This window comes from Strix aluco, chromosome 3 (assembly GCF_031877795.1).
Source record: "Strix aluco isolate bStrAlu1 chromosome 3, bStrAlu1.hap1, whole genome shotgun sequence".
NCBI classification, from domain to species: Eukaryota; Metazoa; Chordata; class Aves; order Strigiformes; family Strigidae; genus Strix; species Strix aluco.
Genome location: NC_133933.1, coordinates 82246330 through 82259199, shown reverse-complemented (window position 1 = coordinate 82259199; position 12870 = coordinate 82246330). Strand labels below are relative to the sequence as shown.

At 40.1% G+C, this 12870-nt stretch overlaps 1 protein-coding gene across 3 annotated transcripts in view; it reads right to left on the bottom strand.

The window, feature by feature from the left end:
• Nucleotides 1-12870, bottom strand: part of PDSS2 (decaprenyl diphosphate synthase subunit 2) — a 125855-nt gene that overhangs the window by 38356 nt on the left and 74629 nt on the right. For all 3 annotated transcript variants that reach the window (XM_074819398.1, XM_074819399.1, XM_074819400.1), the window contains one exon: nucleotides 9350-9548. In XM_074819398.1, the coding sequence (XP_074675499.1) occupies nucleotides 9350-9548 (199 nt within the window). The remainder of the gene's footprint in view (nucleotides 1-9349; nucleotides 9549-12870) is intronic.

Below are 12870 nucleotides of genomic sequence, written 5' to 3'. Positions count from 1 at the left end.
TGTATTTTTGGGAAAGAGTTTCAATCTTAGACTTGACAATTCACAGTGATACCTACAACTACGTATTTTGATACCAGTTTCAATCTCAGTCCTTTCATGATCTGCAGCAGTCATTCTGTTACAACCAGTGCCTTGTAGGTCATAACGTCCATAAGGGAAGTGGCAGAAATCACTTTTTTCCTTTTTTTTCAAAACTGTTTTTTCATGCAGAAGTGGGAGAACAGAAAACAGATTGAAATCGAAACATAAAATTTGCCAGCAGTGCTATGGCCAAGAACCACAGAAAAATAAGCTCTTTCAATACAGATCTATACTAACCCCAGTGGAGTCTGGCTTTGGGAAAGCCTAACACAAGCATTAGCTTTAAAAAGCAGTACAGGTGCAAAAGGCCACTAAGGTAAAGGATAGACCTATTTGAGGAATGCACACATTAGGAATCAAAACAGAGTTAAGCAGTTGTAATCTCAAAACCAACATTCATTGCAATGCAACAGAACTCTTACAAATCAAAACGAAGACTGTTTCTAACCTATTACCACAATTATAGATTAAGTCTAATTTTTAGAATTTCAATTAAATTAATAAGCTAATAAGCCATGTCACCTAATCCTCTAATTTAACTTTTCCAAAAGATTACTTTTGAAATACATAACCACAGTCATTAAGGTAATGAATTTTACAAATATTTAACTATATTAGCAGTTATAGAGAGCAAAAGTGAAACAGAAAAAAAAAATCTGTAAAAGATTCAGAAAAGTGAATGCTTCATTTGCTCAGGTGTTATTTTAGGGGCTATAAATTTACTTCTTGAAGACAAAGGCAAATGATGCACTTGTTAAGGAACTGTTCCACTGACACAAGCATGGAAAGGAGCAATGGGAAGAGGACAATGCAGTAATTAGGAGATTCACTACCATCATTCTATAATTTTATCGTCATCACCACAAGAACTGTTACCTCTAATGACCATAGAAATGCTAGAGAAAAGTTTTAAGGCAGTAGTATGGGAAAAATGTGATTACCAAGTACTTATTCCAAGAGATTTTAATCTTTTATCCGCAACATACAGGATTTTTTCCCCCCTAATGCTTAAATACTTTCATCAACAATTATGAAGAGTGCCTTTTTGCTACCAAAGGAACTTCACAGGACTGTCAACAAAACTTTAGTAAAGAAATCTTCCTGCGTAAAATCCAGTGTTTGAGAACATTGGGCAGAAAAAACAATACATAACCATTAAATGGACATAAAAGTTGTTTGAAATACAATCTCTTTTACGTTTTCCTTTGAGATAAACTAAAACCAAATTCACCTCTCAGAAGTGGATGCAAATTCGTAAATTTTGGTGCACACTAAAAATAATTATTAAAACAAATAACAGTTTTCCTAAGAATTGATTCATAATTACATATCATTCATAATGATGTATTTCTTAGTACTGAAAGTGTGTTTGCATTCTCCAGTAAAATCTATGTTAAATTGTATGCTAATATTGAGTACATGTCTCAATATTTTAAGATACGGAATTGCTTATTTAGGGTTGACCAAAGAAGAGCTTTAGTCATGATGGCTATGTTGTCATCTATCATCTCATATCAGGTTAAAAGTTCAAAAACATTACAATTCTTCCTTGGTTTTCTTCTCCCCCATTACACAGATTAAAGTGCTCCTTAAGTGTACTTTTCCATAAATCAGTTCAGAGCTCTTTAGAGCTTATCTACAGTTTTCAGTAGTGTCCAGGTTTGAGACATGCCCTTGTGGCAGTTTAAATACCAAATTAAAATAAAAATACCCAGTAATATAGACACTATTCTATGATTCTATCCTACTGCCTATCTAGTCCAGTATGCCAACATCAAACAGTGACCTCAGGGGAAAAATACAGTGAGACAGACATAGGTTCATAGAATGGTTTGGGTTGGAAGGGACCTTAAAGATCATCTAGTTCCAACCCCCCTGCCAGGGGCAGGAACACCTTCCACTACATCAGGTTCCTCAAAGCCCCAACCAACCTGGCCTTGAACACTTCCAGGGAGAAGCAGCCACAACTGCTCTGGGCAACCTGTTCCTATGTCTCACTACCCTCACAGTAAAAATTTTCTTCCTTCTATCTCATCTAATTCTACCCTCTTTCAGTTTAAAACTGTTACTCCTCGTCCTATCCCTACACTCCCTGATAAAGAGTCCCTCCCCATCTTTCCTGTGGGCCCCCTTGAAGTACTGGAAGGCTGCTATAAGGTCTCCCCGGCGCCTTCTCTTCTCCAGGCTGAACAACCCCAACTCCCTCAGCCTGTCCTCATAAGGGAGGTGCTCCAGTCCCCCTCTTCATCTTTGTGGCCCCCCTCTGGACCTGCTCAAGTAGGTCCATGCCTTTTTTACACTGGGGTCCCCAGAGGTGGACACAGAACTCCAGGTAGGGTCTCACAAGAGTGGAATAGAGGGGGAGAATCACCTCCCTCGACCTGCTGACCACACTTCTCTTGATGCAGCCCAGGATACAGTTGGCTTTCTGGGCTGCAAATGCACATTGCTGGCTCATAGTCAGTTTTCCATCCACTACTACCCCCAAGTCCTTCTCTGCAGGGCTGCTCTCAATCCACTCATTGCCCAGCCTGTATTTGTGGTTGGGAGTGCCCTGACCTGTATGCAGGACCTTGCACTTGGCCTTGTTGTACTTCATGAGGTTTGCACGGGCCCACCTCTCCAGCCTGTCAAGATCCCTCTGGATGGCATCTCCCTTCCCTCCAGTGTGTCAACTGCACCACACAGCTTGGTGTTGTTGGCAGACTTGCTGAGGGTGCACTCAATCCCGCTGTCCGTGTCTCTGACAAAGATGTTAAAAAGTGCCAGTCCCAACATCGACCCCTGAGGAACGGCACTTGCCACTGCTCTCCACTTGGACATGAAGCTGCCGACTGCAGCTCTTTGAGTGCGACCATCCAGCCCATTCCTTATCCACTGAGTGATCCATCTGTCAAATCCATGTCTCTCCAATTTAGAGACAAAGATGTCGTGCAGGACAGTGTCAAATGCTTTGCACAAGTCCAGGTAGATGACATCACTTGCTCTTCCCTTATCCACCAACGCTGTAACCCTGTCACAGGAGGCCACCAATTTGTCAGGCACGATTTGCGCTTAGTGAAGCCATCTTGGCTGTCACCAATCACCTCCTTATTTTCCATGTGCACTAGCATAGTTTCCAGGAGGATGATATTGCTGGGCACAGAGGCGAGTAACTGGCCTGTAGTTCCCTGTGTCTTCCTTTTTTTCCCTTTTTAAAAGTGGGGGTTATGTTTCCCTTTTTCCAGTCAGCGGGAACTTCACTGGACTGCCACAGCTTCTGAAACATGATGGATAGTGGCTTGGCTACTTCATCCAACACTTCCCTCTGGACCCATGGATGCATCTCATCAGGTCCCATGGACTTGTGCACCTTCAGGTTCTTGAACCTGATCTTCTACGTTGGGTAGTTCTTCATTCTCCCAGTCCCCCCGCCTTTGCCTTCTGTCCCTTGGGCGGTGTGGCTGGAGCCCTTGCTGTTGAAAACTGAGGCAAAAAAACCAGTCACTGAGCACCTCAGCCTTCTCCATATCCTGGGTAACCAGGTCTCCTGCTTCCTTCCAGAGGGCCCACATTTTCCCTATTCATCCTTTTATCACCAACATACTTATAGAAGCTTTTCTTGTTGCCCTTGATGTCCCTGACCAGATTTAATTCTATCAGGACTTTGGCCTTCCTAACCTGATCCTTGGCTATCTGGACACTTCCCTGTATTCCTCCCAGGCTACCTGTCCTTGCTTCCACCCTTTGTAGGCTTCCTTTTTTGTGTTTGAGTTTGTCCAGGAGCTCCTTGTTCATCCATGCAGGCCTTCTGGTGGTCTTACCTGACTTCCTCTTTGTCGGGATGCATCACTCCTGAACTTGGAGGAGGTGATCCTTGAATATTAACCAACTTTCTTGTCCCCTCTTCCTTCCAGGGCTTTATCCCACGTTACTCTGCCAAGTTGATCCCTGAAGAGTCCCAAGTCTGCTCTCCTGAAGTCCAGGGTAGCGAGCTTCCTGTGTGCCCTTTTCGCTGCCCTAAGGATCTTGAACTCCACCATTTCATGGTCACTGCAGCCAAGGCTGCCCTTGAGCTTCACATGGTAACATACTTCAGAAAAGCTCTTTATCCTGCTTTCTAGACAAAGTTTTGAAGGTTGTTTTTCTCCATTTTTCTCTCAATTTCACTATCAAACTTCGTAACTTGGATCCCTTAATCTAATCTGATCTCCGCTTCTTAGCGACTTCATGCCTCACTGTCACCTAGCTGCTCTGTGAACTGATCATTTTAAAGGTACTCATCTCTAACAGTAGCTTATATCAGGGAAGAAAAAGGAAATAGACACATGAGCAGAGGTGAAGAGTTAAGAATACTTAAAAATATATACATGATTTGAATATGGTTTTATCATCAGCTTTAGTTTTCTGTATTAACACTGTAAATGGGAGCAAACACATTACTTCTGGTTCTCACCTTTTCTCCATTTCTTCATCCTGTCTTCTCTGATCAATACAGCTACTGAATCTCAGAAGGAAAATTCAGATTAAGGGTCTTTGTTCATTTTATATAAAATGTAATGTAAATATACTTAGCAGGTATCTATGGTTAAACTTTTCCACCAAACAATGAAGAATAGCTCTCTCAAAACAACTTTCATTGCTCTGAAAATAATTAATCTCACAACTACATTTACCAAGAAGCACCTTCTACTCACCTCAAACAAAACCAAAAGCACTGTTCTGAGGTACCATAATTTGGACCTATTACAAGTCAGTGGTTGCTAATGGCTGCCTTTACATTGGCAACATGACATTTCCTTTTAAAAAGGATATTTCTTACAGGATTCTTGATGGTATGCACTCTTCATGTTCTTTAGAATAAGTTTTCAGTTTTGAAGAGAGGACCAGAAAACTGCCACTGATCCTAGGAATCATTTCCTTAGTCAATCCATGATTTTTCATTGTTTTAATACTTAAAATATTTTTTTGGAAGTCTATGTTCTTCTCTTGAAATCATTCAGGGAAAGAAAAAGCCTGATACAAGTACTACCTTTCTTAAATGACACTTAAAAATTAAAATTGTAGCTTCTAGCTGACTTGTTCATCAATTCTCCAAAATGTCAATTTAAATTGAAAGAGCAACTGGCGTAATTCCAGAAAGGGGACACTCTGTATCCTTCACTGGTCAGCAAGGAACCAAGTTGCTCAAGTTCAAAACTGAGCCTTCCCCACAGGACCACAACTGATGCTACAGAAGTAGAAACCATAGTTCAAGATAAGCAGCTCTTTTATGAAGCACAATGTACGTTCAGATTGTTGCAACAGGAAGACATAGGAAGACTTACATGAATAACTTGATGTTTATGCAAACACAAGGCCTATTTTGTAAACAACACATTTATGCCTTCAGGAATACATAAACTTAACATAAGGAAATGCATCCACTATATAAATACTACATCTGTGCTACTGTTTATTTATAAACAAATAATGCTTAATAGAACAATGCTCTATAATGTGGTCTTCTGGCAGAGCTCTGCATTGACAGACAAGATTCTTAAATTCAATTCCAAGCTTTCAGGCTGTAGATTTTGAAGCGCTTCTGTGAACAGTTTAATCATTCCAACAAGAGCTCACTGAACTACAATGGGAAAAACAGAGTCATTCTCAAGATGGGGGAAACATAACTCCCACTTTTAAAAAGGGAAAAAAAGGAAGACATGGGGAACTACAGGCCAGTTACTCGCCTCTGTGCCCAGCAATATCATCGGGGCAGATCCTCCTGGAAACTATGCTAGGGCACATGGAAAATAAGGAGGTGATTGGTGACAGCCAAGATGGCTTCACTAAGCGCAAATCGTGCCTGACAAATTGGTGGCCTCCTGTGACAGGGTTACAGCGTTGGTGGATAAGGGAAGAGCAAGTGATGTCATCTACCTGGACTTGTGCAAAGCATTTGACACTGTCCTGCATGACATCCTTGTCTCTAAATTGGAGACATTTCAGGTGGACCTCTCAGTGGATAAGGAACGGGCTCAAAGAGCTGCAGTCAACGGCTCAATGTCCAAGGGCAGTGTCACTTGAGCAGTGACAAGAGTCATTCCTTGGGGATTGGTATTGGGACCGGAGCTGTTTAACATCTTTGTCAGAGACATGGACAATGGGATTGAGTGCACCCTCAGCAAGTTTGCTGATGACACCAAGCTGTGTAGTGTGGTCAACACACTGGAAGGAAGAGATGCCATCCAGAGAGACCTTGACAGGCTTGAGAGGTTTTATCCATATCATCTTCAATCAACAACACGATTTATCACCGCAATTTGCAGGCCAAGAAAAGTCACCATCCAAAATATTAAAAAAAAAAAAAGGGATAGTTAATGCATTCAAAAAGTTAACATCAATGTACAAAAGAATTGTAAATACACGTGAAATCTGATAAATCTAATGCTTTGTAGTTGTAGAAGTTTTCTTGAAGAAATTACTGTTCATTTTATAGTTTTTTTTAACGTGAATAAATGTTGAACTTTGCCATGATTATAAAAATGTTGCATGCAGTTGCATCTGCCCTTCAGTACTACTTCTTTTAAGCTTCAGTCAATACCAACTTTGTAATCACAGTTAATGTCTCATAATTTCACAAAATACAAAATGAGAATGCTTTCTTCTGAGTTATTATATGTGTTCAAAAACCAACATTTTAGATGACCTTATAACAGCACAACAGCAGAATTTATCTTACAGGAAACTTCCTAACTGACATTTCAAGAGATCTAGAGTCCTTGTACCTTCAACATTGAAAAAAACCCCCTACAAACCCCCACTTCAACCCCTTCTTTTGTATAACTTCAATAAACATAGAAGTATGAGCACAAGTTTAAAAGAAATCCCCAAAACCACAATCCCTGAGCCTTGAATCTTGTTAACATCATTACAGTTGTATTCCACAACAGTAGCAAGAAGAGGAAAATTACTACGAAATAACAACAACAATTCCTATATTTAATGTTATTTAAAAATCAAAGTGTTACCTAAGGCAATTACCTTGCAGCCTTTTAATATCTACAGGGAAAAGCCTAAGGGAAAATAATTGACTTTGCTAATTTTACCCTTGGCAATTATAAAATAGCTCTGCATTTCATTACGACTACAGAATTTCACATCTAATTGTCAGCCCCGAGAGAAGCACAGAGATAAATGCATCATACACACACTCAGACAAGAGTTTAACAGGATGATAAAATTATCTTGGTAGCAGTGGTTTCAGTTAATGTTAGAACCCCCCTTAGTTTAAATTCTAGTCTATACAACAGCTATGCATGTCTGTAGAGGTTATAGCCTACTATGGTCAGTACCACGTATGATATAATGCTGCTCATTTCATTAGCCAATTTGCTGAGCTACCACATAAATGCCAGCAAAAAAGCAGTACTGTGATTTTTACTTTTTACATCAAAGAAAACAAAACATTATGAAGGAAAAAAGTCACAGTTATTTCACACTGCTGAAAAACAGATGCCAGATTTGAAAATTCATCATTTACAAAAGAATAAATACAGTATGTTTAAATCATTGCACCTGTCAAGAGATTTCTATAGCTCGTACTTCAATTTTTCTAACTTTGCTAGTAGGGTTAGACGTTTGAAAAAGAATAATTTACTAAGTCAATCAGTTTCCATAATGGCATCCCACTTATCGTATGTAGAAGCTATGAAAGTATTTAGATGTCAGAAAAATGAAAAAAGTGCTAAAATGTTTTGGCAGAATTTTCCGACATGCAGTATAATGATTGCTTTAAAAAAAAAAAAAAAGTATTTCTCTGCACTTGTGCTTCATTTCACTGTGGGCTTGTTTTCTGGCAAGTCTTTAGGGATTATACATTGCTGCTGCAATACTTAATGATGTACTAAATGCAAAGTAATAGGTGCTACATCTTATAGAAGTTTCCTCATATGTTGAAACAAAAAAATCCATGTAGAGTTAAATCCTTTGGTGTGTCTTGAGAACCTCACTAAGTACTAAAAATATGAATGGATACAAATCAACAATAATTAATAAAATCAATTGCACCCCATTTTGATATGACTAAAATTTTGCACCGTTTAAAACTTTTTTTTCAATACTTAATACCTGTTATCACCATAATGGCATAACCCACTATTCTAGCAGATTGACATCTAATTTTCTGTCTCTTCTCCTGAATCTCAGCTCTATGCTACAAAACGACACCACTTTTGAGAGAAACTGTCACACTCATGATCAAAGCAGTACAGAAATACACTACCATCATGAGGAGCTTAGCATGAGAATCGAAAAACAATAGACTCCTTAAGATCAGAATTAAAACTATGTTGATTGTCGACAACTGCATGCATGACAAACATTACAGTATAGCAGCAATCTTCAGACTTATAAAAAGTACCCCTGCAAAAAAGAACTGTGTTCTGTTTCCACTGGAATGGCACACTAAACTCTTCAGCCATACACGTAGTTAGGTGTTACACTAGACTGGCACAGGGATGCCCAGGAATCTCTCTCCAGCACAGCAGGTTTTAAGAACAAGCTAGATAAACACATGTCAGGAATGATTTCGTGTAGCTGATCCTATCCAGCGAAAAGAACTGACTAGAAAGATGATCTCTTAAGGTCTCCATCAGTCTCATTCTCAAAGATCATACAAATATACAATTTATTTGTCACAAAAACCATTTCCCTGTAAAGTTTCAAACAGTTTGGCTGAGCAGCTGGATTGCAACTGCCCTTTAGAAGCCAGTACAGCCATGTTATTAGGGCAATCCAATACTCAGGGGCATCCAAATGCCTAACAAAGTAATTTTATTAAGAGTAAAAAGTCACCTGAGCACTGTGTACAGCAAGAAATAAAGCTTTTTCCCCCAAGAATTCCCTAAGACAGACAAACCTTTCAAAAAGCACAAGGTAAAACAAAATAACAAACCAAACATGTCTTCAGCTGGCAGTCAGCCAGAGGTGTTGTAGTCTCACATGTCATGAGGATGCTGCTGCATATACGTTAAATTCACCGAATGAACCACTCATCCATTACTACAGTGCTTCAGAACATATACTAAAGGCCTCACCACAGTAATTCTATAGGGCAGTGGTAAACATGTTCACAGCAGCAGCTTGCCTGTCAATCCATCTACAGCTATAATGTAAGTATGCTGATCTTTAAAGTATGCTCCATATATTATACATATCATAACTGCTGATTTTTTTAAAGGGCCTCTGTTTCGGAAGATTCACTGATAGTTACCTGCTCTGGCAGTAGAAGAATTTTTTTTCTTCTTACCTTGGTATTCTGCAACTGTGCAAGGCTTGTGCAAGCATTTGCTAGAAGAAAATCTCCGCTCAAAACGGCCATTTTATTTCCAAACTGCATGTCCTTCAGCGGGCCATCGCAGGACTTAAGCTCACCAATATTCACTATGCCACGATGCACCAGAAAGGCTGTGTGGATCAGTTCTGTAATTTCGGCCAGACTTCTTTGACTGAAAGCAAAGAAAAAGTACAATTATTTTTGATGCTGTGAATAAAACATAGATTTGTAGGGGGAAAAAATCCTAACCACATGTGCTAAACAGATATTTTATGAATTATTGTGTAGCTCTTCTGTGTACTTCTAGAAGCCACAACCGGGAGGTGTTAAGCACAGAGAACTATCACTAAGTAGTTCCAGGGAAGCCACGGGTACCACAGGTTCCATTTAGAGGAACGCTGCCTTTGTTTGAATTCTTTTGCAAAATAAAGCTAAGTAATCAATACAGTCCTCATGGTGCTTTCTTTTTTTGTTTTGTCTTTTAGAAGCTTGAGGGACACTGACATGAAGAAAATGCCAAGCAGAAAGTACTGATGGGAAGGAACAAAGGATGTATCAGCAGGGGAGTCGTGAGCAAGTCGATCTGAACACCATAAGAATGCTGCAGTCAATGACTGCTCAAATTAGAGTTAAATTAATAACAGGACACCTTGCAGTTCAATAATACCAAGGGGGGAGGGCGCAGGCAGGAGAGGAAAAACAGCTGAACATTTTAAAACTGTGTACTAATGATATTTCACTGGTTGTTTTAGTCAGAAGAAGCAAAGGGGATTGTCCAGCAAAGGGGTAGACTCAATTTTATTTCAACAGGTTTGCAAATCACCTCTTACACCAACCAGTGTGCTACATTCTAAATTTACGGGTTTCAAATCCCTGTGAGAGGCTTGCCACAGAGGTTATCCCATAGAAGCTTGCCCTCTATTTATTTTCATTTTTTGGAAAAGGCATGAAAAGAGTCATTAGCACAGCCCTCTCCTCCCCTCTTTCTGCAATTCAACCCTGTAGCCCCTGATAGTTAGTGACTATCACTCCAAGGAGCCCGGAGGTGTCACCTTAGCTCAGAACTACAACAGGGCCATGAACAGACATAACAACTGAACAGGGACAAGGGGAGTGGAGAACAGAGCGATGCACTGTAGCATCCTCTTAACACCACAATGCTGCGTTGAAATCTTCAGCACATTCACATCGTTTCTGACTCAAGCAGCTCCCTTTATGTCATGGAGACTTTACATACGAACAAACACGCAACACATGCTTTCAGCTAGGAAGATGACTAAAAAGCCTTAAAGATCAAATTAAATTGCAACCTAGTACAAAGGCATGTTATGCTCCCTGTGCTTATTCAAGAGTGGCCAAGCACTGATGCACTGAGTAACCAAACTGCTCCACACCTTCACATATACATATACCTGCTGATACATGCTCAGGTTAGATTCTGCCTCAGTACTGGCATAGTACTGAGTAAATTATTACTGCTTCCTCTGGACAGTGCAGATATATTGCAACTGCCCTGAATGATACTAATCTAAAGTAACCTTCTGCCCCAAATATATCTGACCTGCAAAGAGCTCCAACAGCAACTGTTTCAGGCCAGTGATCTGTGCCAATTAGCAAGAGAGAAGAGCTAGTAGAGTCACACAACCTGGGCCGGCATGCAAAAGGTAGATGAGCTGGGGGGAGAGGATAAACAGAGGTTCCCAATGTATTTGTCACACACCCAAAAACCAAGCTGTTTTAAAAGCTGCTGTATACGTCACAATTTTTGCTCCACACAGAGAAAACCAATCTGTAAACAAAACAGCTAGCCATTCTCCATATAGACAACAAAATTGAAGGTTGAGGCTGTTTTTCGAAGAGGTGAGAGAGAATCTCACACAACCTACAGACACTATTGTAATCATGCTTGGTTTGGCTTGGGTCTAACAAAGGGTTAATAAAATTTCAAGCTCGGAGAAAAAGACTAACAAGACATCCCGATGCTCCTGCTGTCATTGTCAGGGCAGCCCTTGGAGGAAATGTCCATATCAATTCGGTTTATCAGATGGACAGCTGATCAACATTAAACAGACTTGCTCTGGGCAGATTGAGCCGAGCTACCTGTTATGAATAGCAATGAGAGCCCTCTGCTCCCTGCTGCCGAGCTCTGCCATTTCTGACTGCCGCAGATCCCAGGACATATGGGGATCCCTAGTGACGAGCACATAAAGCTGCAGCTAACTCAAGCGACGGCTCATTTCCCCCAGCTGAAAGCAGGCATTAATATCCTGAGGAGATCAGGCCCGCCTCTGTGACCCCCAACTATTGAAGCAAAACAACGACTGTCCTATTTCTTCATTTAATAAGCTTTTAATGAAGGAAATCAAAATCCCCTCTTTGACTTCAGCATCACTCTCCATGAAAAGGTTACACAAATACATCAGTGTCATGCTTTCCAAATGCTCAGGATCTGGATGTTTTCATTTCTTTTTCTATAATCCATTTGTTCTCCAAACGGTATTCATATTATTTGTTCTAATGAGAACCATATTAGGCAGGTAATCTGCATCTAATTCTGATTTTATACAGTTCTTCCACCCTCTCTCTCTAGAAAACTAAAAATATAAGAACAAAAGCTATTGCAGAAATCCCAGGCAATAGATTTCTTAATGTTTTTTGCGATAACCTCCATAATACCCGGGCACAATAAGAAGTCCACAGTACTGCTACAGATACAGGAGGGTTCTTGACATGACTTTGTCAAGGCCAGCATCCAACAAAAAAAAAACCACTGTTATGAAGTTGTTATTGAATGGCTAAAGCAATACTATATACAGCTTTCTCAATCTGAAGTACAATTTAGTGATTAAATAATTTTGTATTTGAAAGCAGCTAATCCCAAAATACAAAAAATTAATGTTTATGCAATGCTGGACTTAGAACAACAACATATGACAGAGTACAAAAGCAGAAACAACAGGGCAACGGGATTACGAACTCCTAGTGCTTCCATCCTGTTCCCGCTCCAGAGTCCATGTTCACACACAACAAAGAAGTGTTTGCTGCAAGAATTACCTACATACCAGGGTAGCACTGAGAAAACAGTCAACATTTTAAAAACACCCGAAGTTCCTAAATGGAAGCAGGCTAAGAATTGGGAAAGCTTTTTCACCAAATGATAACAAGCTTCCACAGCTTCCACCTCTGAAGCAAGAACTCCCTGCAAACCATCACCAAATGCACCAGAGACTCAACTTACAGGCATCACGTTTTGAAAGATGATACTATTTTGAGCTCCACACATGACCTCATCTCCTTTTCTTTCTCTTCTTCTAAAAATGAACCCACATGCAGGAATGGTTGTTTCAAAGAGGATGGTGCAGAGGCTTGGACAGTACCTGGAGGACCTTACTAAGAAGTTCTGATGAGTCACAAACAGACACAAGTTTCACTGTTAGATATATTATATAAGCAGAGTTAATTGTGAAACACAGCTCCCACCTCCTCCCCTCAAC